The sequence below is a fragment of the Bos javanicus genome, chromosome X (genome assembly GCF_032452875.1).
Source record: "Bos javanicus breed banteng chromosome X, ARS-OSU_banteng_1.0, whole genome shotgun sequence".
Taxonomy (NCBI): domain Eukaryota; kingdom Metazoa; phylum Chordata; class Mammalia; order Artiodactyla; family Bovidae; genus Bos; species Bos javanicus.
Window position 1 is genome coordinate 97,310,383 of NC_083897.1, and position 21,913 is coordinate 97,332,295.

The 21,913-nt window shown below is 48.0% G+C and overlaps 1 protein-coding gene across 6 annotated transcripts; it reads left to right on the plus strand.

The window, feature by feature from the left end:
• Window positions 1-232: 232 nt before the first annotated feature.
• LAS1L (LAS1 like ribosome biogenesis factor) lies at window positions 233-20,249 on the plus strand. 6 transcript variants are annotated; one of them, XM_061410307.1, is made up of 14 exons: window positions 233-747; window positions 1,493-1,618; window positions 2,611-2,680; window positions 3,508-3,589; window positions 4,443-4,736; window positions 5,014-5,060; window positions 5,926-6,035; window positions 7,772-7,857; window positions 8,218-8,268; window positions 8,574-8,780; window positions 9,135-9,282; window positions 14,609-15,114; window positions 17,871-18,021; window positions 19,921-20,249. In XM_061410307.1, the coding sequence occupies exons 1-14, from the start codon at window positions 386-388 to the stop codon at window positions 20,030-20,032; spliced, it is 2,352 nt and encodes a 783-aa protein (XP_061266291.1). In that variant the 5' UTR covers window positions 233-385; the 3' UTR covers window positions 20,033-20,249. The 6 variants fall into 6 exon arrangements, with proteins under 6 accessions (XP_061266291.1, XP_061266296.1, XP_061266292.1 ...); XM_061410308.1 differs by having other exon boundaries at window positions 338-747; window positions 17,901-18,021; XM_061410310.1 differs by lacking the exon at window positions 8,218-8,268 and having other exon boundaries at window positions 339-747; window positions 17,901-18,021.
• Window positions 20,250-21,913: the final 1,664 nt, after the last annotated feature.

Genomic DNA, 21,913 nt, shown 5'->3' on the forward strand with positions numbered 1-21,913 from the left:
CATAATCCCGCCGCCGCCCGCCAAGGAGCTCAAACTAAAATTCCTCCTGCCGTCCAGACACGTCCCGCCGCCGCCCGCCAAGGAGCTCAAACTGAAATTCCTCCTGCCTCCCAGACACGTCCCGCCGGGTATGGGACAGAAGCCTGTTAGCAACCAGGAAATTAGCGGAACGTTGAGGATGAACGTTTGCAGCTAGGACGATTGCTTTGACGAAAGAACACTTCCGGTTGGCGAGGCCTTTCCCCTAGCTTGTGGTTTGGGCAGCCGTTAGCTCTCGAGTTTCGATTCGCTACGCTAACTCTGGGAGGCGGGCTTACGTCAGGGTCACGCTCTCCCATTGGCTGCTGGTGCGGGCGGAGGTTTGGAGTGAGGGTAGCACGTTGCGATGGAGGCTGATCGTGAGATGGAGGCTGATCATGAGATGGAGGATGATCTTCAGTGCGGCGGCACAAGGCCTGAGCTCGATGTTGAGCCCGTTGAGCCCGATGTTGAGCCCGATGTTGAGCCCGATGTCCGGTCGGAATCCGAGATTGAGCCAGGTCTGGGTCCCCGGGGAATGGATCTTGTGTGGAGTGCGTGGTGCGGGAAGTGCGTCAAAGAGAAAGGGTCGTCGCCACTCTGGGCCCAGCGCATCGTGGTCGCCTGGCTCAGCAGGGCCGAGTGGGATCAGGTGATGGTGTATCTGTTCAGTGACGACTATAAATTGCAGCGGTACGCGCTGAACCGCATCACGGTGTGGAGGAGCAGGTAAGGCGGTTGGGTTAGCCCTCCTGCCTGCGTGCTGTTGGCACTTCACTTCTTCCTCTATAGGATTTCTTAAGGCCTTACTATCTAGTCTTCTCCTAAATGCTTAATGGTTCTCCCACGCGTGGTTTGGGCATTGCTTGTCTCAGTGTGCCTGGGGGAAAGTCGCAGCAAAGCTCTTGCACTAATCCCATTTGCGGAAAGAAACGGGTGTGCCTCAACAGCCTTTTTGTCAAATCTGTGAGCTTTAACCCTTACCTTCTCTTACCTTGGGGAGGGGGTGGGTACTGAAGGAACTGCTGTGGCTGAGCCAGGCAGGGCTTAAGGAGTAGCACTCTAGGGTGGATTTCTATTCAAATTAGAAAGGGTGGTGGGAGCTTGCCTGAAAAATCCATGTTTGTTTGAATGGGGCGCTTTAGTCTAGTTGGTAAGATTGAGTTGGGAGCAGACAAGGGACTGGTGTCTCCAAGAATAAGGTTTTTTTTTCTAGCTGAATGAGTTGAGGGTGAAAGGGGTGTGTTCACACTTAACTGTTGGTTGGTTGTGTAGCAGTTAGGCATCCTGTATACTGTTCGATCCCAGGGACATTACCTACCCACCCCCATCTTCCCAGCTTCTTGATTTGTGTCTGTTAACACACTCTTTAGCCAGTATATAATTGGAATAACCTACAGAAAGCTAGATTCTGAGGTGGAGGGTGGGCCAGTGTAAAGGACCTTTATGATGGTGCTGGACTGTGGCCCTTTAGGTTAGGCAACGAACTCCCCCTGGCAGTGGCTTCTACTGCTGACCTGGTACGCTGTAAGCTCATGGATGTAACTGGTGGCTTGGGCACTGATGAACTTAGACTGCTCTATGGCATGGCATTGGTCAGGTAAGACCTACATGGGTAGGGGTGTGTGGGGGGTGGTTTTGAGGGTGGGGGGCATGGGGCTTGCACGATAAGCCGAGTTTGGCTTTGGGTGCTCCCTGAAGCAAAATGCCTGTGTGTCCTTGTGTATGGGTCACCCTGTGATTGCTTAACTTGACAGCTGTTGGTAACCCCCTGTTAACACACATTCCTCTTTTTTTCCTGAGAGCCTTCTCTCCTCCGTTTTTCTTCCCCTCTCTTTGGAATATAGGGTGAGGGTGATTTAGACCAAATGGTCTCTTTGGGTCTCTTCCAGCCTTTACAGTTCGATTTATTTTCTCCCTTTTACTCTTCTACCTAGAGGAACCTTTCTGAATGCTTCGATGTTCTTGACCATGATTTAATGTGGTTTTTCTAATCCTACCCTTGTCTACACCTTTATCCCATTCTCTTCACGAACACTGAAAGTTTGCTGAGTTGTGGAAACCGAGATGTGGGCCAGGAGTTCCTGACTTACAGAGTGGCTCAGAGTGGGTCTTGCTGTCTCATGTACATCAAGAAAAAGGTTGCCTCTGAGTTTTCCATCTGTCAAAGTTTTTGCTTAGCTCATACTGTTTCCCTTGTTTGCCTTAAGGTCCTCCTTAGCTCTTCTTACCTTATCCATTGTTTAACTGTGCTCCCCATATCATTTGATGTAGTCATTTGTTTTAGCATTTATAACATACTATGTCCTAGCATAATATGTTATATTATGTCATGGTTATTTATCCTAGACTGAACTCTTGAAGGCCAGAGCATCTGTATGGCTGCAGTATAGGGCAGACTCTCAGTAATGTTGGACTGGATGGAACCATTCCTGCTCTGGCTGACACCAACCATAAGAACAGGACAGAACAGTCATTGGAAAGGTTGTGGAAATGCAAGGTGTCAGTAACTCAGCAAGGTGTTTTGAAGCCCCGCTGGTTTGAATAAAGCAGTTACTTGGGCTCTGCCACTTATTTCTCCCCCAAACTCAGGTTTGTGAACCTTATCTCGGAGAGGAAGACAAAGTTTGCCAAGCTCCCTCTCAAATTCCTGGCTCAGGAGGTGTGTATGATAAAGTGGCCTTGCTCAATTCTCTCTCCTCAGAAGGGCTCACTAAATGGGGCATTTAGTGGGTACAGTCAGACTAGTTTATCCCACCACTGTCAGCCAAGCCCAGCAAGAACCTCAGAGCCTCAGCTTTTAGCTTGAAAGAAGCAGACTTGCTTCCTTGCTCATGGCTGCTGTCTTCAGTGGGCTTGGCCTGCCCAGCTTGCTGGGAATGGCCCAGGTGAAGCTGAGGCACCCCAGTGCACCACTGGGTGGGGACAGGAAAGAGGTGGCAGTTTAAGTGTCTGCCCTCTGGCTGTTGACAGTCTGAGGGAGGAAACAAAGCCAGCCAAGCAGCATGAAAATGTAAGACGTTTCTGCTTTGAGTGAATATATGAGGTGTGTAGAGGCCCAGATGGCAGACAGGTTCTCAGCCATCAAGAGAAGCTTCCTGGAGGAAGTCTGGAAGGGAAGGAGGAAGGAAGGGAGAAAAAGAAGGGTAGAGGGTACCCTGGGAGAGGAACTGGTACAGGCAGGGTAAAAGGAGGCTGAAGAAGGGGATTATTAATGCTCATTCACAGGAGTTGTCTTCATTGGAGGAGGGTAGTTGGTGGTTGGGGGAGGCAAGTATCTTCTGATTTTCAGGATCACCTCCACAGAGCCTAAAGAGAATCAGGAGACCTGGTTTCTAATTTTGGCTTTGCCACTAAGACCAGAACCTCCTCTTAGGACCTCCGTTTCTCTATCTGTAAAATGGGGAGAAGCCAGGCTAATTCATCTCTGTGGCCCTTTCTGCTTTAATATTTTCTAATTTCTGCGCGCACACCCTCCTCCACAATCAGGTGAACATTCCGGATTGGATTGTTGAACTTCGCCATGAGTTAACCCACAAGAAAATGCCCCATATAAATGACTGCCGTAGGGGTGAGTCCCCAGGGAGTATACACATCACAGTTAAGCCCAGAAGCCTGGGCTGGGTGGCACTGTGGGGAGAGAGAGAGGGAGGAGGGTCTTCACCTGGGGTCAGAGTTGAGACTAGGGTGAGGCAAGTGAAGCATTCACCTTGGACACAAACTTGAAGGGGATGTCAAAAGCTCAGTAATCAAGATAAATAACATTTTAATATAGAAAAACTTACGATGATCAAAATACCAAACATTTTGAATAAAGATAGGATTAATAATACTGATTTCTCCTTTTGCTTTAGGCTCCAATATAGTGTGGCAGGGCACTCTTCTGATCCTGTTTTGTTGTCTCAATTACTTAGTTTTTTGGCATCCCCTTAAATTTTGTGCCTGAGGAGGGGAATGGGGAGTGGGTTGAGAGGTGTGAACCATCACATATCATGAGTCCAGGAGTTCTTTGGACACCCCGTTCCAACTAAGAACCCCTGATTCAGCCTAACCCCTTCATGTTGGGGAAGCAGATCTAGAAAAGGGAAGAGACCTGATTGGCTAAGGCTATGTAACTAGCTAGTGGGGCTGAGTCTCTATTCTTCCACTTGCTAGCCCCATTCCGTTTTTGGCGTCCCATCTTCAAGTCTGGTATTAGTTTTTTTCTAGGAAATGTGCTGATGAGTGGGAGGAAGCAAACAACAGGGGATAACCCAGAGCAAGAGGGGCTGTTTCTGGATTGTGAGATTTGTGTCTTCTTGGAGCCAAGCCTCTTTCCCTGGGGCTTTCCCATAATGTTTGCAAGATGAGACTGGGGGCCTGCTGAGGAGCTGCTTGCCTGTGACTGTTACTATAACACTGCTTTCCTTCCTCCCCTCTTTTAGGCTGTTATTTTGTCCTGGATTGGCTCCAGAACACCTATTGGTGCCGCCAAATGGAGAACAGCCTGAGAGAGACCTGGGAGTTGGAGGAGGAGAGGGAAGAGACAGATGAAGCAGACCAAGAGGAAGATAAGAAAATTGTTGTTGATGACATCACAGAACAGAATCCAGAGCCTAAGGATGAGGAGAAAGGTGTAGAGCTGAATGTCAAGACTGATGGAGACCGTGAAAGCAACAAAGACGGCAAAGAGGTTGATCCGCTTTTACAAAAGGCTCTGAGACATAAACAGTTGTATGGTAGGTGTCTGGTGCAGAAAGGGGCTCGTGAGAAGACTCAGGCTTATGATTGACTCTGGTTATTTCACTGGCTCAGTATTTCCTGTGGGGTTGTGTTGAGGCTTAGCTTAAAAAAAATTACTGTCAAAAAGCATCTTCGTTGAGTCCTGTGAAGCAAGAGAGCCAAGAATTCTAGTTCCCATTTTACAATTCAGGAAATGAGGTGAGGGGGCTCAAAATTCCATAGGAGTAGGACACATGGTTGGCTGCTCTATCTGTTCCCCTATTCTGTTTTCAGAAAGAGCCCGAGAACTGCTGGTATCCTATGAAGAGGAACAGTTTAAGGTAAGAATGTTCCCTTGACTTGGCCTGTTTTCATGTGCCTTGGCCATTTCTTCCCTCTTGCCAGCTAACTGAGAGAAATCCTGAGAAGGAAATGGAAAGAAAAGTGGCAAAGTTTGAGGGAACTTCTTAGAAATGAGGAGGAGGGGAGTAGGAACCAGACAAGAGGAGCAGAGTCCTGTTGGCTGATCTTCCACATCAATGGAAGGGAGCAGATGATGGAAGTTTGTGGATAATTGGCCCCACTGGGTGGTAGGGAACAACCGGATGTAAGTGGTTGCACAGACCTACTATATTGCAGCTGATCAGCAAATGGCGTCCAGGAGCCTTCCTAGATCAGGTGAGCTTATGGGGTGCTATTTTAGCAGGAAGGGAGGTAGCTTACAAACCATTCAGCTCAACCCTTCCTTTTCACAGATAAAGAAATTGAAGCCATGGATGAGTGAAGGGACTGGCCCAAGGTCACATATGCAGTTAGTGATAAAACCAGGACAAGAACCTGGGTCTCCTGATTCACCTTCTTCCATAACTCATTGCTTCCTCTCACCCCTTAATCCAAGGGTCTCTGCCCAACTCCAACCAAATGCCCCCACTGGATATCTGTGTATTGGATTATCTCGTTATTGGGAGCTGCAGGGAATTTGGGGGGTGGGAAGGGAGGAAAAGGAAAAAGACAAAATCTGGAGCTTGAGGGTCAGGATATTTTTAGTTGCAGAGCCAATAGGGACATTGTGAGCTCACCTCTGCATACCCTGCCATATCCCCCTGAAGGGAAGTGCTGAGAGGTCCTATGAGAAGGAATCCTGGAGGGATGGGGGAGGGTTACTTTGCTGAACTAGCCTTCTGATGGGACCCTCTTTGCTGGCAGGTGCTGGAGAAATATAGGCATTTACCTCAGGCCATTAAAGCGTGGAATAACCTGTCCCCACCTGTAGAATGCATCCTGGCAGAGCTCAAGGGCATTACACTCGAGAACAGGTGTGTAACTAGGTAATCAGGGGCTGCTATTCTTCTAGGGTAGAGCGTAGCAGCCTCCCTGAAATTGGTTTTCATATCCCAGCTTGCCAGTTTCTGCTGTAGGAAATTCCAGGGATAATCCTGATCCCCCACGGATGACCCTGTATTTCGCATGATCCACTTTTGTAAGCCCTGCAAGCTATCAGTTGTGGTTTGCCTAATCTGAGTCACTGAAATGGCTACAGGCAGTAATGTTTACTGTCATGCATCCCCTGGCCGGCTTTGTTTCTCTGTGTCCAATGGTACATGAAACTCTTGGCAACTGGGAAGAGCCCTGAATCTTTTGCTTTTTCACTACCTGTCTCTTATCTGAGTTTGAGATAAAAGATATATGGTAGGCACTGCTGGCCTCTTAAACCACTGTGAGAGGGTATCGGCATCCCCTGGATAGTTGTGGTTGAGGGGACAGAGGGGGGGCCTTCCCAAGGCCTGGATTCTTGAAAGACTAAGTTCCCACTGACCCACCCATTATGACCATGAGCCTTATTCCCTCCCCCGCCCCAAAGTAGTACTCAGTTCAACCAGAGCAGACAGTGTCTATCCATTCCTCTCCTCCCTGGCTCTTGGGGCTTGCTACCTAAATTCAGCTGGAAAGGGCTTCGGGAAGAGGTTGGAAAGAATTTGGGATGAAACTGACAGTATAGGAAGGTGGTGTAGGTGACAGTGTGCGCCTGGGTAGCAGGCAGTACCTGCAGCGCAGATTAGGATGATCTAATGTTAGATTAGATCTAATGTTAGATTAGGATGTTCCTGATGTCTTTATTCCTAGGACACTAATAGTTCAGATGGTGTTTTTAATCAGTGTCTACCCAGCCTAGGCTTCTTAGCTGTACCCGTCAGGAAAGAGGTGAGTGGTGACTACCTTAGTAGCTGGGAAAACTATCATTGTGTTATACAGTAGTGTCTGCCTGATCCTGCTGAGCAGGCAACTGGTTGACTGTTTTAAGTGCTATTCCTGGATATTGACCTGAGGAGACAGGAGATGGATAGGACAACTCTTTCCTCCTTGAGCCTGAGCATGACAACCCTCCAGACATTGAGACACCTTGAGAGCTCTTGTTCCGCCTCGGCCCAGTCAGCTAGGAGAGACTCCCTTAGGGAACTTCTAGCTTCAGAGGAGACAGCTGACAGTGATTTTGGTTTGAGCTAGATGGGAATGAGAGATTACCCCTATTGCTTAGGCTTCAACCTCTGTAATCTTGGTTCTGGGTTCTTGCAGTCCATAGGAATGAGAATAATATTTGGTGCAGCAATTGAGTCCCCAAAGTTTCTGCTTCTAAGATTTGAATGAAGGCAACCAGGGAGAAAGGGAAGGGTAGGAGACTGGACAACTGTCAAGAGAAAAGACTGAGCAGGACCTTGACCCTATGACCACAGGCATTTAACTCCTTTGTGGGCCTGGGACTTTCCTTCATCTGGGCTTTTGGGCTTGTTCAGCTACTGCTGCCTTTGTTATGGGCCTTAGATTAGTATGTGCTTGGTAGATGCTTGTTCAAAACCCACTGAACCCAATTTCTGGCTGAGCCCTTGACCCAGGAGGCAGGGGCCTGAAAGCCAACTGTCAGCTGCCTTCCTTTTTTTCCCATGCTGGTTTGGGCTTTGAGTCAGAGGCATTGGCAGCCTTGGGAGTGGGTAGGGGAGTAGAAGGGGGTCTTCTGCCTGCTTCAGTTTACTTAATTAGTGTCCTCTTGCTCCAGGGAGGCTGTGCTAGATGCTTTTCTGGATGACGGCTTTCTCATCCCCACGTTTGAACAGTTGGCAGCTTTGCAGATAGAGTATGAAGGTAGGGTCCTGGAGACTCACTACAGCCTTAGGGTATGGGTATCCTGGATAAGAACACCAGGGGTGGGCTGGGTAGCCCTGGACGGTGGGGTAAGGGCTGTTTCCTGCCATTCCATAGCTACTGGAAGCCCTTCCTGGTGGAGCAGAATGTAGCCCCACTGAAAAGTAGTTGTTGGTTTGGGCTATTCTTAGGTGGCCTGGAATTGGGTGGGGTGAGATGGGGTGGATTGGGATTGGGGTGGGGGTCTTAATGCCATTATTTTGCCATATTAATTGTGATTTAGCCACTTGCTAGAGAGCTAGAACAACAGAACTGGAAGGGCCTTGTAAGGTCATGTAGTGCAACATCCTCATGTTACAGATGGGCAGACTGAGGTCCAGAGAGGGGAAGGTACTGACCCAAAGTCACACAGTGAGTTATTGACAAAGCTGAAGCTAGAACCAGAGCTCTCTTTCTTTTGTACTCTGTATTCAGTCAGTTGTTTGCCAGATACTAACTGGTTTCTCTCCCTGCTGTTCTGCTCTCATGTTTCTTTTTGTTCTGTGGTGGCAACTCTGTTATTATTGGGGGGGCCCCCTCTTCTTCTTCCTCTCCCTTCTCGATTTTTTCCTTTCCTTCTCTCTCTCCCTCTTCTCTCCTCCTACTTCTTCCCTCCGTTCTTCCCTCTCCCTCCCTGCTTCCCCTTTTCCTGTCAATGGATGTTTCTCACAAACCAGAAAACGTGGACTTGGATGACATCTTGGTGCCAAAGCCGTTCTCTCAATTCTGGCAGCCCCTGCTTAGGGGCCTGCACTCCCAGACCTTCACGCAGGCCCTGTTGGAGAGGATGCTGTCTGAGCTGCCAGCCTTGGGGAACACTGGGATCCGGCCGACCTACATCCTCAGATGGACCACTGAACTGATTGTGGCTAACACCAAGACTGGTGAGGAAGACTAGTCCTAGCCCCAGGGCTTAAAGCAGCCCAGGCAAGAGCATCTGCTACTGTCCTCATACTGAATAGCACCAGGCAGATACATCCCGTGTTAAAGGCTAAACCTTTAAGGTCGGCCTAGGAGGGCCCTGCGACAGCAGTGGACAAATTCCCTTCACCTTTTTCTTCTCAGAGCCAAGTAAACTGGGCTGGGGCCAAGGGTTCTGAATGCTTTGAGCAATGGGGAGGTTTAGAATGAGGAGTTGAAGTCTGGGGGGACAGGGAGGGACAGCTAAACTTTTTAGATGCAAGATTGGGTGGGTGGCTTTCTCTTTCCTTCTTCTCAGGCCTTGTCTTCTTTCTCAGGACGGAACGCCCGCCGGTTTTCTGCCAGCCAGTGGGAAGCGAGAAAGAACTGGAGGCTCTTCAACTGCTCTGCCTCCCTTGACTGGCCCCAGGTGGTTGAGTCCTGTTTGGGCTCACCTTGCTGGGCCAGCCCCCAACTCCTTCAGCTGTAAGTCTTTTGAATACCATCCAATAAGAGGGTGAGATGCTGCAGGCCTCAGGGTCACAGGCCTAGAATGGCAGAGTTGGTTGAGCCCTTGCAAAGACCTACCTCCTTGCAAAGATTTCTCCTCCAGATGAGAGAATTATACTGAGTCCCAGAGAGGGAAGGGGTAGGATATATTCTTGCCTAAGATCACAGAGATTAAGAAGTGGCTGAACTGAGTCCAGTATGAAAATGGATAAGACACCCCCATACAGTGCTTAGCCCAGTGGCCTGTACAGAATAAGTGCACAATAAATGGTAGCTGCTGTTGATTAATGAACCGATTTCACTGACTCTATGCCCAGTGATGTCTCTATTATCTTCCCAAAATGTACCTCTCATACGTGCTTAACAACCTTCAGTGGCTCCTTATTGCTTTCCTAATGAAGACTAGGCTTCTTAGCCTGACATTCAAAGGTCTCTCTGCTTCTGCCCCAACCTATTGTGATAATCATACCTCCTTGACTCCCCTTTGCCCAGTCCACTCTGAGTGCTATAGTCAAAATGAATATTGCACTGGTTCTGTAGATACCTGTGGTTGTCTCCCTTTTCTTTTTTCTGTCATTTCCTGACCCCCACACCACTCCCCTCATACTCATGGAAGCCTTTAGGACCCAATTCTCTTCCTGCTTTTTGGAGCAGTATTTGTTTCATTTGAGTGATCCGTCTGACACTGCAGTTCCTCAACTTCAGTGACCTTCATCCTCCACTACACTGAGCAACTCATTTCCATTACTCAAAGCTGTTCCACCTCTGAAAGCTTACATCCCAGCATCCCACTTTGTGACTACCACCTCTTGTCCTATCATTTCTTACCCTTGCATCTCATAGCATCTGCTCTTTGCCTGCATCCCGACCTCCAATCCCTCCATTTCTTACCTGCCTCAATCTTGCTTCTCCTCAGTCCTGTCTTTGATTGATCACTTCAGTCACCCATCATCAGCACCCTCCACTCTACCCATCCTTTGGCATATCTGATTTACAAACCGCCAAGCTGGAATTGATCCTTCCCAGTCTGCTTCTCCCACTCCTCAGCCCAGGTAGCTGAGCTCTGCTGGAGAAAACCACATAGCCCTGCGGATTGCTGCCACTGCAGAGGTATGCTTTTTGATCTCAGGCCAGGTCTCAGTTTGGTTTGTCTGAGCTACTTGTTTTCTGCCCACTTTCTCTCCTGTTTCTTGACTGTTCTAAACCCTTACTAGTCACCTCAAACCCCTCCCCCATTTTACCCTAACTTCCTCGAGCACATGGAGGCCTCTGGCAGGGCCCCTATGACCTGAGATCCAGACCTCATGAGCTTATCTTCGGCTATGCTCAGCACTGTCACCAGTCTCAAGATGAGGTGTCCTTACCCAACCTCAAAGCCTACTCCTCCACCTGTTCTTTGGAGCTACCTCTACCAGCATCCCTAGGGCCTCACCCCAGCCTCTCCCTTGCTCTACTGGCTCTTGCTCTTCAACCTGTGAACAGTGTCTGAATTTTTCTTATCTTAAAACAACAATCACAACAACATAAGCCAAATCTCCTTTGACCCTGCATCCCTCTATTGGGTTATCAGCAAATTAATCACTCCTTTCTCTCCTGTCAAAACATCCCAGAAAAGTAGTCTACATTCAGCAGTCTCAATTTCCTCACTACTTTCTTACTCCTCAACCTGCTGCAATCTGGCATTCACCCCTAGAGCTGCTTTGACCTGATTACCAAATCCAGTGGGCCCTTTTCCATTGCCTGTCTGCTGCATTGATACTGTTTGCTACTCCTTCCTTGAAATGCCTGTGCTTTTTTTTTTTTTTTAAACTATTTCTTGTAAAGTACCAAGGCCCAAATCTCTTTATCTAACTCAGGCCTTTCCCCAGAAATTCAACCTTCTGTATTTGACTGCATGCCAGATATTTCCCCTTGGATGGCCTCTAGGCACCTTACTGTGACTGAAAGAGCATTAGTTGTCTTACTCCCCACTCCAGCCCCAAAGTGATCTTCCTCCTCTGCTCCCTGTCTCACTTGGTGGTAGCACTATCTACCCTGTCATTTTGATTCTCTCAAGTGCTTCTCAAATCTGAGATTTTCTCGTCATGTCTATTTCTCCTGGTGTCTCCTTCCCTCTATCAGACTAAGCTTTTCAAGGGCAAGGGCTCTGCATTAGCCATCTGTGCCCCAGCACACTTGCAAGTCCAGGCTCCAAACAAACCTCAGCAAATATTGTTGAACTAAATTATACTCTGCTGTCATTGCCAGCAGCATTCTCTTTGGTGGGAATTGAGAAATAAACGAAGTGGGAGTCTGGATGCTTAGACCGTTTTAGGCCCTCCTTATCCTCTCCTCATGGAGTCAGCAAGTCTTTCATGAATCCTAATGACATTTGGGTCACAGTTGTATCTTATAAGTAACTTAAAAGAAAAAAAAGTAGCCTTGTTGACAAAGTCATCGAGTGCAAGACCTCCAGGAGATGGGACTGAACCAAACAGCTAAATCTCCAGATTTGTCTGCTATAGACTGAAAATTATACAAATGGGTGGGAGACTGGGAGGAGAACCAGAAAGTCCTAGAGGCATTTAAGCAATTCCAGCAAGAGAAAAAAATAAAGGAAATTTCAAAGTTCTGAAGGAATATGGCATGTGTATGTAATGGGGGAGGGAATGAAAAGAGCAGCATGGAGAGTTTTGGATAGGTGGCCTTTAAAGTACTTTCCAGTCCTAAGTGCCTGCAGAGTGGAAGCTGCTGGTCTTGGAGAAGTCTGGACCACAGAGATCTCCAAACCCAAGCATACCAGAGGAATGCGACACATGCCAGCAGTAATAGCGGCTCACCTGGGTAGGATTTCTTGTACACAGATCCTGCCTTTCCTAGATAATCAGTGAGTCGAGTCCTAATCACACCATTACACAGGTTGTGAAATGGGATTTCCTCAAGTATTATGCTGCAAGTCAGTAGTTAAGTCTTCAGGTCAGAGCTGGGACCAGAATCCAGATATACTGTCCTTCCTCCTGTGTTCTTTATACAGTGTTCCATTAGATTGCATATATAGAAGATGACTTTTATTTTCCCCAGAGGAAAAATAAAATATACCATTGGCAGTTAAGTGTCAGACAAGTATGCTGTGTTTGTAGGAGCTTTTTCATTTGACACAGCAATCTTTTGGAGTCATAGATATTACAGATACTGAATTTAATAGATAAGAAAGACACTGAGGCTCTGAATAGAGTGAAGTGACTTATCTAAAAGTCATACAGATACTGAATTTAATAGATAAGAAAGACACTGAGGCTCTGAATAGAGTGAAGTGACTTATCTAAAAGTCATACAATTTGTTAATGGTGGGACAGGGATTTGGGCCCAGGGCTTATGAGTCCAGAGTTCACCTTATTTCCACCAGTGTGATCTGTGACTTTCTCAGTCCCTAGATGTGACCAGGCAAACCTGAGGAAGGAGATGGATTTTAAGATTCTTACCGCCCCTATACCTCAGTGGTCAGACTAGACAGCTTAAGAGGGTAATAATAAACAGTAGTTATATGGTGTCTTACCAAGATCAAGTGCCTAAGAATATTTATTATTAATTGTACTAATGGACCACAATGAGAGGGAAGAAAATTTCTCTCTGGCTTTGCTTCTTAGTAAGGCTGGAAGGTTGTTGAGAGCTTTTTTCCCCCAGCCAGCCAATATCAATTCAGTTTGAGCCAGTGCCATCTTAGAATATGAAATCAGCCCTGCAGAGAGGGTCTCCCAGTCTCCCAGTGGAGTCACTAGCTCCCAGCCCTGTCCCAAGTAGCCAGTGACCAGCAACTACACCTTTGTGGCCGGTCTGCCTGTGGGCCCCAGAGAGAAAATAGCCCACTGAGCATATGGCCCTTCCTTCCATGAACAACCTACAATTCAAACTCGATACACTTAGAAGGAAACTATCCATCTGTGCATCCTTCCCATGCCTCCAGCAGTGATCAGGTGTCTGCTAGGTGCCTGGTTCTCTGTGAGGCTCTGCAAGGGATACTCACCCTCTTCCTTCCCAGGAGCTCTCCTTCCCAGTGGCTTTGTATCTGATGGTAGTTTAGTTGTTAGCACTGTTCTTTGTGTGCACGATGTGATCATCTTTAACTTTCCTCTGCCTGCCCCCTACCATCTGGTCACCAAGCCCTGCTGTCTGTCTGTCTGTTCTTCACAGCTTCTCTCTCCCCATCTCCACTGCCAGTGCCCTGTGTGAGTCCTCACTGACTCCCTGGTTCTCCCTGACTTCAGGCTGCAGTACTAGGCCATCCTCCACATGGTCACCCTGGCGATCTTCAGAAAGGCAGCCTTCACCTGTGCTCAGAAACATCCGATGACCCCCTTAACCCAACATCAGATCAGATCAGATCAGATCAGTTGCTCAGTCGTGTCCGACTTTTTGTGACCCCATGAATTGCAGCACGCCAGGCCTCCCTGTCCATCACCAACTCCCAGAGTTCACTCAGACTCACGTCCATCGAGTCAGTGATGCCATCCAGCCATCTCATCCTCTGTCATCCCCTTCTCCTCGTGCCCCACCCAACATACACACACCCTAACCTTTGCAGGCTTCTCTTGCTCCCACAGCTCCTTAGCAAAGCTCTACTCCTCAAGCCAGGCTAGTCTCACTGCATACACACAGTCATGTGTGCTTGTTCTTATCTCTGCACAAAGCCCTCCCTTGATCTTTCCTGCCCACCTTGTGCTCTCTGCTTCCCCCCAGCTCTTGTAGTGCCCAAGTCTGCAGTGCTTATCTGGCCTCCCTCCCACACCCTGCTTTGTCTTTTCAGCTGCTGCTTTTCCTCCATTCCAGGCTTGGCTGTAGTTGTTCCCAGAAAGGGATCACACTTTGTGTTCCATGAGGAAGGAGTACCACATACTTCCAGTATATCTTTGAAGCTCAGGATAGATTGCCTAGCTAAAGAAAGGGATCTGCCATTTTCACGTCCAGCCCTGCAGGCATGTTGGCTAGTTTCTATATTTATATAGCATTTCAGTACGATTAGTAGCTATCATTTATTGCTTGCTCACTATGTGCCAGGCACTCTATGTGAGCTATCCTATTTACTTCATTCAACAACCCTTTAAGTTAGGTACCATTATTGTCCTCATTTTACTGAGAATGGAAGTGAACCACAGAGATGAATTATAGAGCTTGTTCAGGGTCCATGGTCCTGTGTTCTGTCTGTTCTTCTGAACTGCCTTTCAGGGCAGGTCTGGAAGCTCAGAGACCAAATTCAAACTGGAATTTGGGTATGAAGTGACTTGAGATTTTGAATCTTTCTTACTCCATTCCTCCCTTTGCTTAGCATCTTCAAAGCCATGGGGCAGTTCCTGCCAGACGAGGAGCAGGAGAAGCTGCTACGCATCTGTTCCATTTATACCCAGAGCGGAGAAAACCTGGTGCAGGAGGGTTCAGAGGCTTCCCCCATTGGGAAGTCTCCATACACAGTGGACAACCTGTATTTGATCCTCAAACCAGCAGGCTCAAGCTCTGGGGCTGAAGGAGAAGCCCAGAAACAGGAGGAGCAGGGCAACCTGAATGATGTCAAGGAAGATGAAAAGGAGAACAAAGAAGCTGTGGAAGACCAGGTAGAAGAAAATGAAGAAGAAGAAGAAAATGATCACCAGAAGTGGGAAGAAGAGGAGGAAGATGATGGTCACGATGACAACGATAATGATGATGAAGATGAGGAAGACAGGATGGAGGTGGGACCTTTCTCTACAGAGGAAGAGTCCCCGACTGCCGAGAATGCCAGGCTCTTAGCCCAAAAAAGAGGAGCTCTGCAGGACTCCGCATGGCAAGTTAGCTCAGGTAAGAAGCCTGTTAACCACTTCTCCCCACATCTGTCTTCCCTCTCTGGCTGGCTCTCGAAGCTTCCTTTCACCCTCAAGAAAGGATGGCAAGTAGCAGGAAGTAACCAGCATGAGGTAGTATGTGGATTACAGCTGGTTTCCCTCCCCCCTTAGGATGGAACATGTGAGCGTCAGGGACCTTAGACTGTCATGCTGCCAGCTACCCCGTGCAGAGAGTGCATTCAGAGGAGTTGGTGTGGATGTAGGCACTGGGCAGCAAAACAGAAAGTGACAATTTGGGGGTGGATATATGTGTGATTCTGCATGTGTGTTTTGCATGCAGTGATTAGGTGCAGGGAGCCAAAGTATAGTGCTGTCTGTGTATAAGTGAATGTATATGGACATGTGGAGGCTGAGTGGTAACAGGACAGGATTTTGCTGTATGTATGAGAAAGAAGGAACCCGGAAGTATTCAGTTAGAGGAAGTGGAAATGAGATCAGAAGGGGGGGAATAAGGAACAGGACAGTTTTTTGGTGAGCGTACAAGTTAATGAGACAAAGCCAGTAGGAAGCAGGGGACTTGGATGATAGGTGAGGGGAACATGAATCTGTTCCTGAGGGTGATGAATGTCCTCGTTCGGGTTGGGGAGCAGGGACCTTAAGGCAGGGGGATGCCAAAGGAATGAAATGTCTGAGGTGTTGCACATAGGCATGTGTACACACTTGAAGCAGGGCTAGATGTTGGGCATAGCCTGTGTGATGGAGCCTGGAGGAGGGAGGGAAGGAAAACAGCTGGGACTGGGTGTGGTATGGGGTAGACATGGTAGATTATAGAGGGAGAGGGGGAGGCAGTGAAGGAGCTTAGGGTAAAAATGAAGTCTTTGCTTTTACATGGATGGAAGGGCTAGGACCCTGAGTGCTAGGGACCAGGGAACATGTTTATGTTTGCATGTATGCACATGGGTATGTGCCTGCATGTGCTGGACACACCAAGGCACAGTGACAGAGAACTGTCTTAGGATAGGGAGGACTGTGCTTGAAAATATCTAAAGGGAGGGGCAGTGACTGAGGAAAAGTGTGTATGTGTGTGTGTGTGAGTGTGAGAGAGAGAGTGAAGTAGGGAGGGAGGGAGAGAGAGTAAGGGTTGTAAAAAGAGAAGGTGTGAAGTGGGCTGTGGGTACATCTGTGCATACATGGTCATATATGTTTTTGGAAAAAGAGAAAGGGTTGCCAAGACCCATGGGGACCAGGAGGCATATGTATGTGGGAGAGAAATGGAAGCAATAAGGCGGGGAGTGATATGGAAAGGCCTGAGAACAGGCAGTGAGACAGCCATCCATAGATGGCCTGTGTGGTCTGTGCTATCACTGAGGGGACATGTACAAGGGTATAAGGCTAGAGGGGCAGGGGCAATGATGTAGACATAATTGGGAGCATTAGTGATGGGGAAGGAGGGAGGATGGTCAGGTCAGTGACAGACATGGAGGGAGTGGTCCCTGTGTACAGAAGTATCTTTGTATGCATAGGGCAATGCAGTCACAAATTCCTTCTTGTAAGAGAACCAGGGGTTAGGGGATGGTCAGGCAGAGGTACATCCCTTCCTGAGGGAGCTCTTTGAGTAACATAAAAGTTTGTAGTCCTGGGTTGATACTTTTCAGAATGCCAGGGGAGAGTTCTTTGAGTACCAGGGAGATGCAAGAGGCCAGAAACTAGATCTGTTTGGAAGAGCTCACCAGTGAAGGCTTTGCTTGCAAAAACTGAATGCACTAGTGTAAGGATGGGGAAGGGATTTTTTGGGGGGGATTTAATATAATACTGTGTGGAAGGTACTTAAATGATAGGACATAATAGGTGGGGAGTGCCTGACATCATCCATTCCTAAGTGGAGTATGAGGGGCTGGGCCAGGGGGTGGTGGTGGTATTGTGAATGGGGAAAGGCTAGGGCATTGAAATATTTCCCTCTCCCCCCCGCTGTTCCTTCCTCTGTATGTGTATATACATATGTGGGGATGCAGGGACATTAAAATTTCTGTATGATAAAGATTTGTGTATGAGAGGCAGAGAGTAAAACTGGAAACATTGAGTGGAAAGTTAGGTCTGTGTGCTTATGTATGTATATTTAGGTGTCTGTAGGGTGTGGGATATGCAGTGAAACAGCCCTTCCTTAGAGAAGGGATGTTCTTTGTATATGCATCTGGAGGCAACAGGACCTTGCAGTGGGGAGGGAGAGCATGATACCTCTGAGAGAATATTCACCTTGAGGTAGTATGTGGGCCTGTATATGTATCTCATATGTATCTCTCAAGGCAAGGCCACTAAAAAATGGTGTGGCTCTCAGACATATTGGGGGGACATATGTATGTAGGATATCTAGGTTATTCAGATATACAGAGGTATCTGGTTTTGAGGAGGAGATGCAATGGGAATTCTGTTTGTGTAGGGACATGTTTGGCGAAATGGAAGAAGAGCAGAGAGGAACAAAAATGTCTATAGTTGTGTACATGGTATGCAGGGGGTGGGCTGTGGTGGGGGTGCTGCTTGTGAACGCACAGAACAGCCATGAAGATTGTATGGGTGCTATGGAAGAGATAGGGAGCACTAAGGTGGAGAAAAGCTCATGAGAAATGACACGTAGAGGAGTGGGGTTGGAGTTACACACAGAACCTGTGCTAAGTGGGGAAGTAAAGTGGGTAGATGGACAGGATAGGTGGGCTTGTGCACCCATCAGAGAACTAGCTCATCAGCCCTCTCTTGCCTCCTCCTTTTGCTCCACAGAAGATGTACGATGGGATACTTTCCCCTTAGGTCGAATGCCAGGTCAGACTGAGGACCCAGCAGAGCTTATGCTGGAGAATTATGACACCATGTATCTTTTGGACCAGCCTGTGTTAGAGCAGCGGCTGGAACCCCCAGCATGCAAGATTGGGTGAGTGCCCATGGCAGCAGAATTTCTCACCCCTTTCTTTGCCTCCTGCAGGAGGGAGGAAGGGAGGGAAGGAAGAACATAGAATGGGGTCAATGGGGGAGGTAACTGTCCCCAGTTCGGGTCTAAATGAATTAAATATAAGCTCAGTCCCTGGCTGGGCCCTTGCCAAGATTCCCAGCCCCTAGTGTGGAGGGCCAGTGAGGCAGCCCCACACAAAACTGGCTTGGCATCCCTCTCAGAAGTGTCTGGTTTGTGTGTGCATACGTGCGTGTGTGTGTGTGTGTGTTTGTATGTATGTGGGTGTCTGTATTTTGGGAAGGGTCCATAGCTTTCAACAGATTCTCTAAAGGGATCCACTACTCCTAAAAAGTCAAGAACACCCAGGTGCTCTAATTCAACTCTTCATGTTCCTGAGGCGAAAACTGAGGCTCAGAAAAGTGCAGGGATTTGAGCAAAGTGCACAGAGTAATCAATAGGCCTCCCTGCACTATCCAGGCATCTTGGTAGCAAGGCCTATGCAGGGCTCCATGCTGTCCCTCAAAACTCACCTCTGGATCACAAGTATAGGAGCCCTTGGGTCATCAGGGAGCCAGGAACCAAGCAACCCTTGCTGAGGGGTTCTGCTGGTAACACAAAGGAGCCCATCCAGAGGGCCTGTACATTCTGGAACGCGGGGCTTTTGTGACCAGGATAATCCTGTGAGTACAAGACAGAGACCTCTGTGGGCCCCTGAAACAATCTGTCCCTGTGCCACCTGCCCACTTCATAGGAGATGAGCCCCTCTTCCTCTAGGCATTCAGAGAGTGGGTTATGGAATGCAGGGACCCCATCAGCATGCCAGGCCCAAGGCAGTGTTGTGGACTGTTGTAGGTTGGGGCAGCTGGCCTCTTGGAGAGGAGAGGAAGCAGCTGGGGAAGCCAGGTGGTCTGTAGTTGCAAGTGGGTCCCATATGTCTTGCAAAAGAGACCTCCTCTCCTTTGGGTAAGGCTGTCTTGATGAACATCAAATTATCAAGGGTGAAGTGTGGGCAGGTAGAGCTATTAAATCCAGAAGGAGGCCCAGTCCTACATCCCTTGCAATACGGAGAATTCTTTAGCTGGGGCTGGCATGCCCACTCCTGCTCCTTGTCTCAGCTCTACTCTGACTTGTCTGTGTGACCTTGAGCAAGTCCCTTCTCATCTCTGAGCCTCAGTTCCCTCGTCTGTGAGATGGTGAGTGATGGGAGGGGATGAGGCTAGATCATCTCTAAGGGTTTTTCAGCTACATTAGTGTAACCATGGATCTACCTGAGAGGAAGGATGATGGCTTTGCTCTTAACTTTCACTCTTATCTACCTGGAATGACTTGACCTGCAGAAAGAAGGAAGCAAAGAGTATTCTGAGTAGGGCCAGGGAAGGGGAAGGCAGACTTCTCCCTAGGGTAATTTTGCAATCCTAGGATGGGAGCTGGGCCAGGCCCTGCAGCCTACACCTGGCCATGGGCCCCTTAATCAGCTGTTGGAGTGGGAGGGATCCAGCCCACTGTCCTCTGGGCCCCCAAGATCTAGCACCTTAGAAGAAAGCCTTTTAAGGCAGCCACTTTCAGTACCTCCCTAGGAGTGGGATGGTGTGGTCTCCCTTTCCTACTTCAACCCAAATAGCTCTGCTTTAATCTGATTTATGTACTGGGGTTCTAGATAAAGTTTCATTTGAAAAGTTCTATTCCTTTCCCTCTTCCTTCAACTGAGAGGTGGCTCTGCCCATCTTGAAGTGGTTTCTCAGATATATTCCAGTCTCTTTGTAAAGCCAGGCAAGAGGGGAGGTCCTTCCCATAGACACACACATCAAGCACCCTTAATCCCTCCAGAGCCTAAAACTGCCTCCTTCCCTGACTGACCACTCTTCTCCACTCTCTCTGTAGCACCCTAGGCCTGAGCTGCAGCAGTGGCAGCAATGACAGTGGCAACTTGGACCAACTTCTCTGGAGCCAGGAGGAGCTTCATATGCTCAAAACTAGCGTACAGCTTTTCTGATGACTGCCCTGGTATAGGTGTTCATTAAGTGTTAGTGGGCCAATAGCCTACCCTCCTTTGCTCCCCCAGTGTACCTACCTAATGCTCCAGAAAACAACCTGGGAGATAGCCTGCATCAGCCATATCAGCTCAGCTTTCCATCATAGTAGAATTTTGAATATATGTTGTTTCGTTTTATTTTGAAAAACAATAAACAGGCCACAGTTGTTTTGTGAGATCTGGGGTTGTGTGCTTCTCCCTTTATTCTGGGGGCTCCTGAGAAGGTGGGATCATAACAGCAGAAGTGGGTCTCCTGCCCCTTTTAAGTCTTTTTTCTGACTGAAACCATTTTTACTCCCTTCACTCAAATGTAATGTGGGGCCAACTCACTTAGAAGCATCAGACCTCGGAAGAGACATTGGTCATAAAGCCCAGCCAGCATCAGGGAAATCAGCTCGGAACCTCCCTGACAGCTGGAAGATCCAGGTCTTCCTGTTGCTACCCAGCATGCTTCTGATCCATTTCCCTGCCTTCCCTCACTGGGCACCAAACAACAGTTGCAAGCCAGAGAGAAATCTTCCTTTGTCACTTGTCTACTCCTTTTGCCTTGAAAAGATAAAATGGACCTCCCTGTGGTGGGCACTGGAGCAGAGAAATGTCCTAGGGACTGACCCAGAGCTTTTCTGTGGTCACCCAATTCCTTCAGACCCTCAATGCCCACCCTGTCAGCCCTGAGCTGTCAAGAGACAGGGATGAATAAATTATGTTCTCACCCCTCAGACCCCTCTGCCCAGTGAAAAAGAACAAAATTCACCATTTACGATAACCTGATGCTTTGGTTAAGTGTCTTAAGAAAGCCCTGGTGTACACAAGTTCTTTGTTTTTCTCAGGTGATATTTCCAGGGTGGTGGTTGGCTGAAGGTAAGATTGACTATAATATCCCCCACCCCAACTCAGGAGAGTGATAGCTGGCTGAAAGAGTGGGCACCTGCAGGGCCAGGTTGGGCCTGCACAAGGAGAAACAAGGGACAGAACCAGGCCATATTCCAGCCAAGATGCTTGCTCCGTAAATGACTGAGACGAGGAATGATGAAGAGGAGAAGTCTTATGCTATAAAATGCTAAGTAGGAATTGAATGGAAGTGTCCTGCCAGAGACCAGTCAAGGTTTTAAACTTGAGTTAGGACACTAGGGAGTTCACTAGAGGATATCCTGAATATCTTTGTGGGTATGTATATGTAATCATTTTTCTAGAGCTAGTTCACAGATTTAATCAGATTATTGAAGGGATCCATGAGCCTAACAGCCCCAAAGGTTAAGATTTCCTGTGCCGTGTGGACCCAACCATCAGGCACGGGCAGAACAGTCTGCACAGGTTAACGCACGGGTAAGTTTCCCTCCAATTCTTCCCTCTCTTGCGAAATGCTAAGTCTTGGCAGCTAAAAATGTCAGAAGAGAGCCCTCAAGGAGCATCTAGGCCACATCTTGTCAAGGGATTTGCAAATATATATTCTGGGACACAGCTTCAGCATCTGCTCTGTGGGAAGATGATGCTGCAAACCCTTGGTTCCTCTCCAGTGCTTCTGTAAAGCACCCTGGATTTTTATTGTGTATGTATTGATATCATATATAAATTTTCTATTTTTTCAAAATGGGCTTTGATGCTAAAAAAAAGTTTGAAAATCTAGTCCCCCAATTTAATACATTGAGACATTAATTCAGAGAAAAAGGGTAGGGGTTTGCCCAAGGACACAGGTTAACAGTTTGGTGTAGATCTGAGTTTCTGATAATATCAGTACCACCTGGGTAATTGTTGTTTAGTTACTAAGTTGTGTCTGACTCTGTGACCCATGGACTGCTGCACACCAGGCTTCCATATCTCCCAGAGTTTGCTCAAACTCAT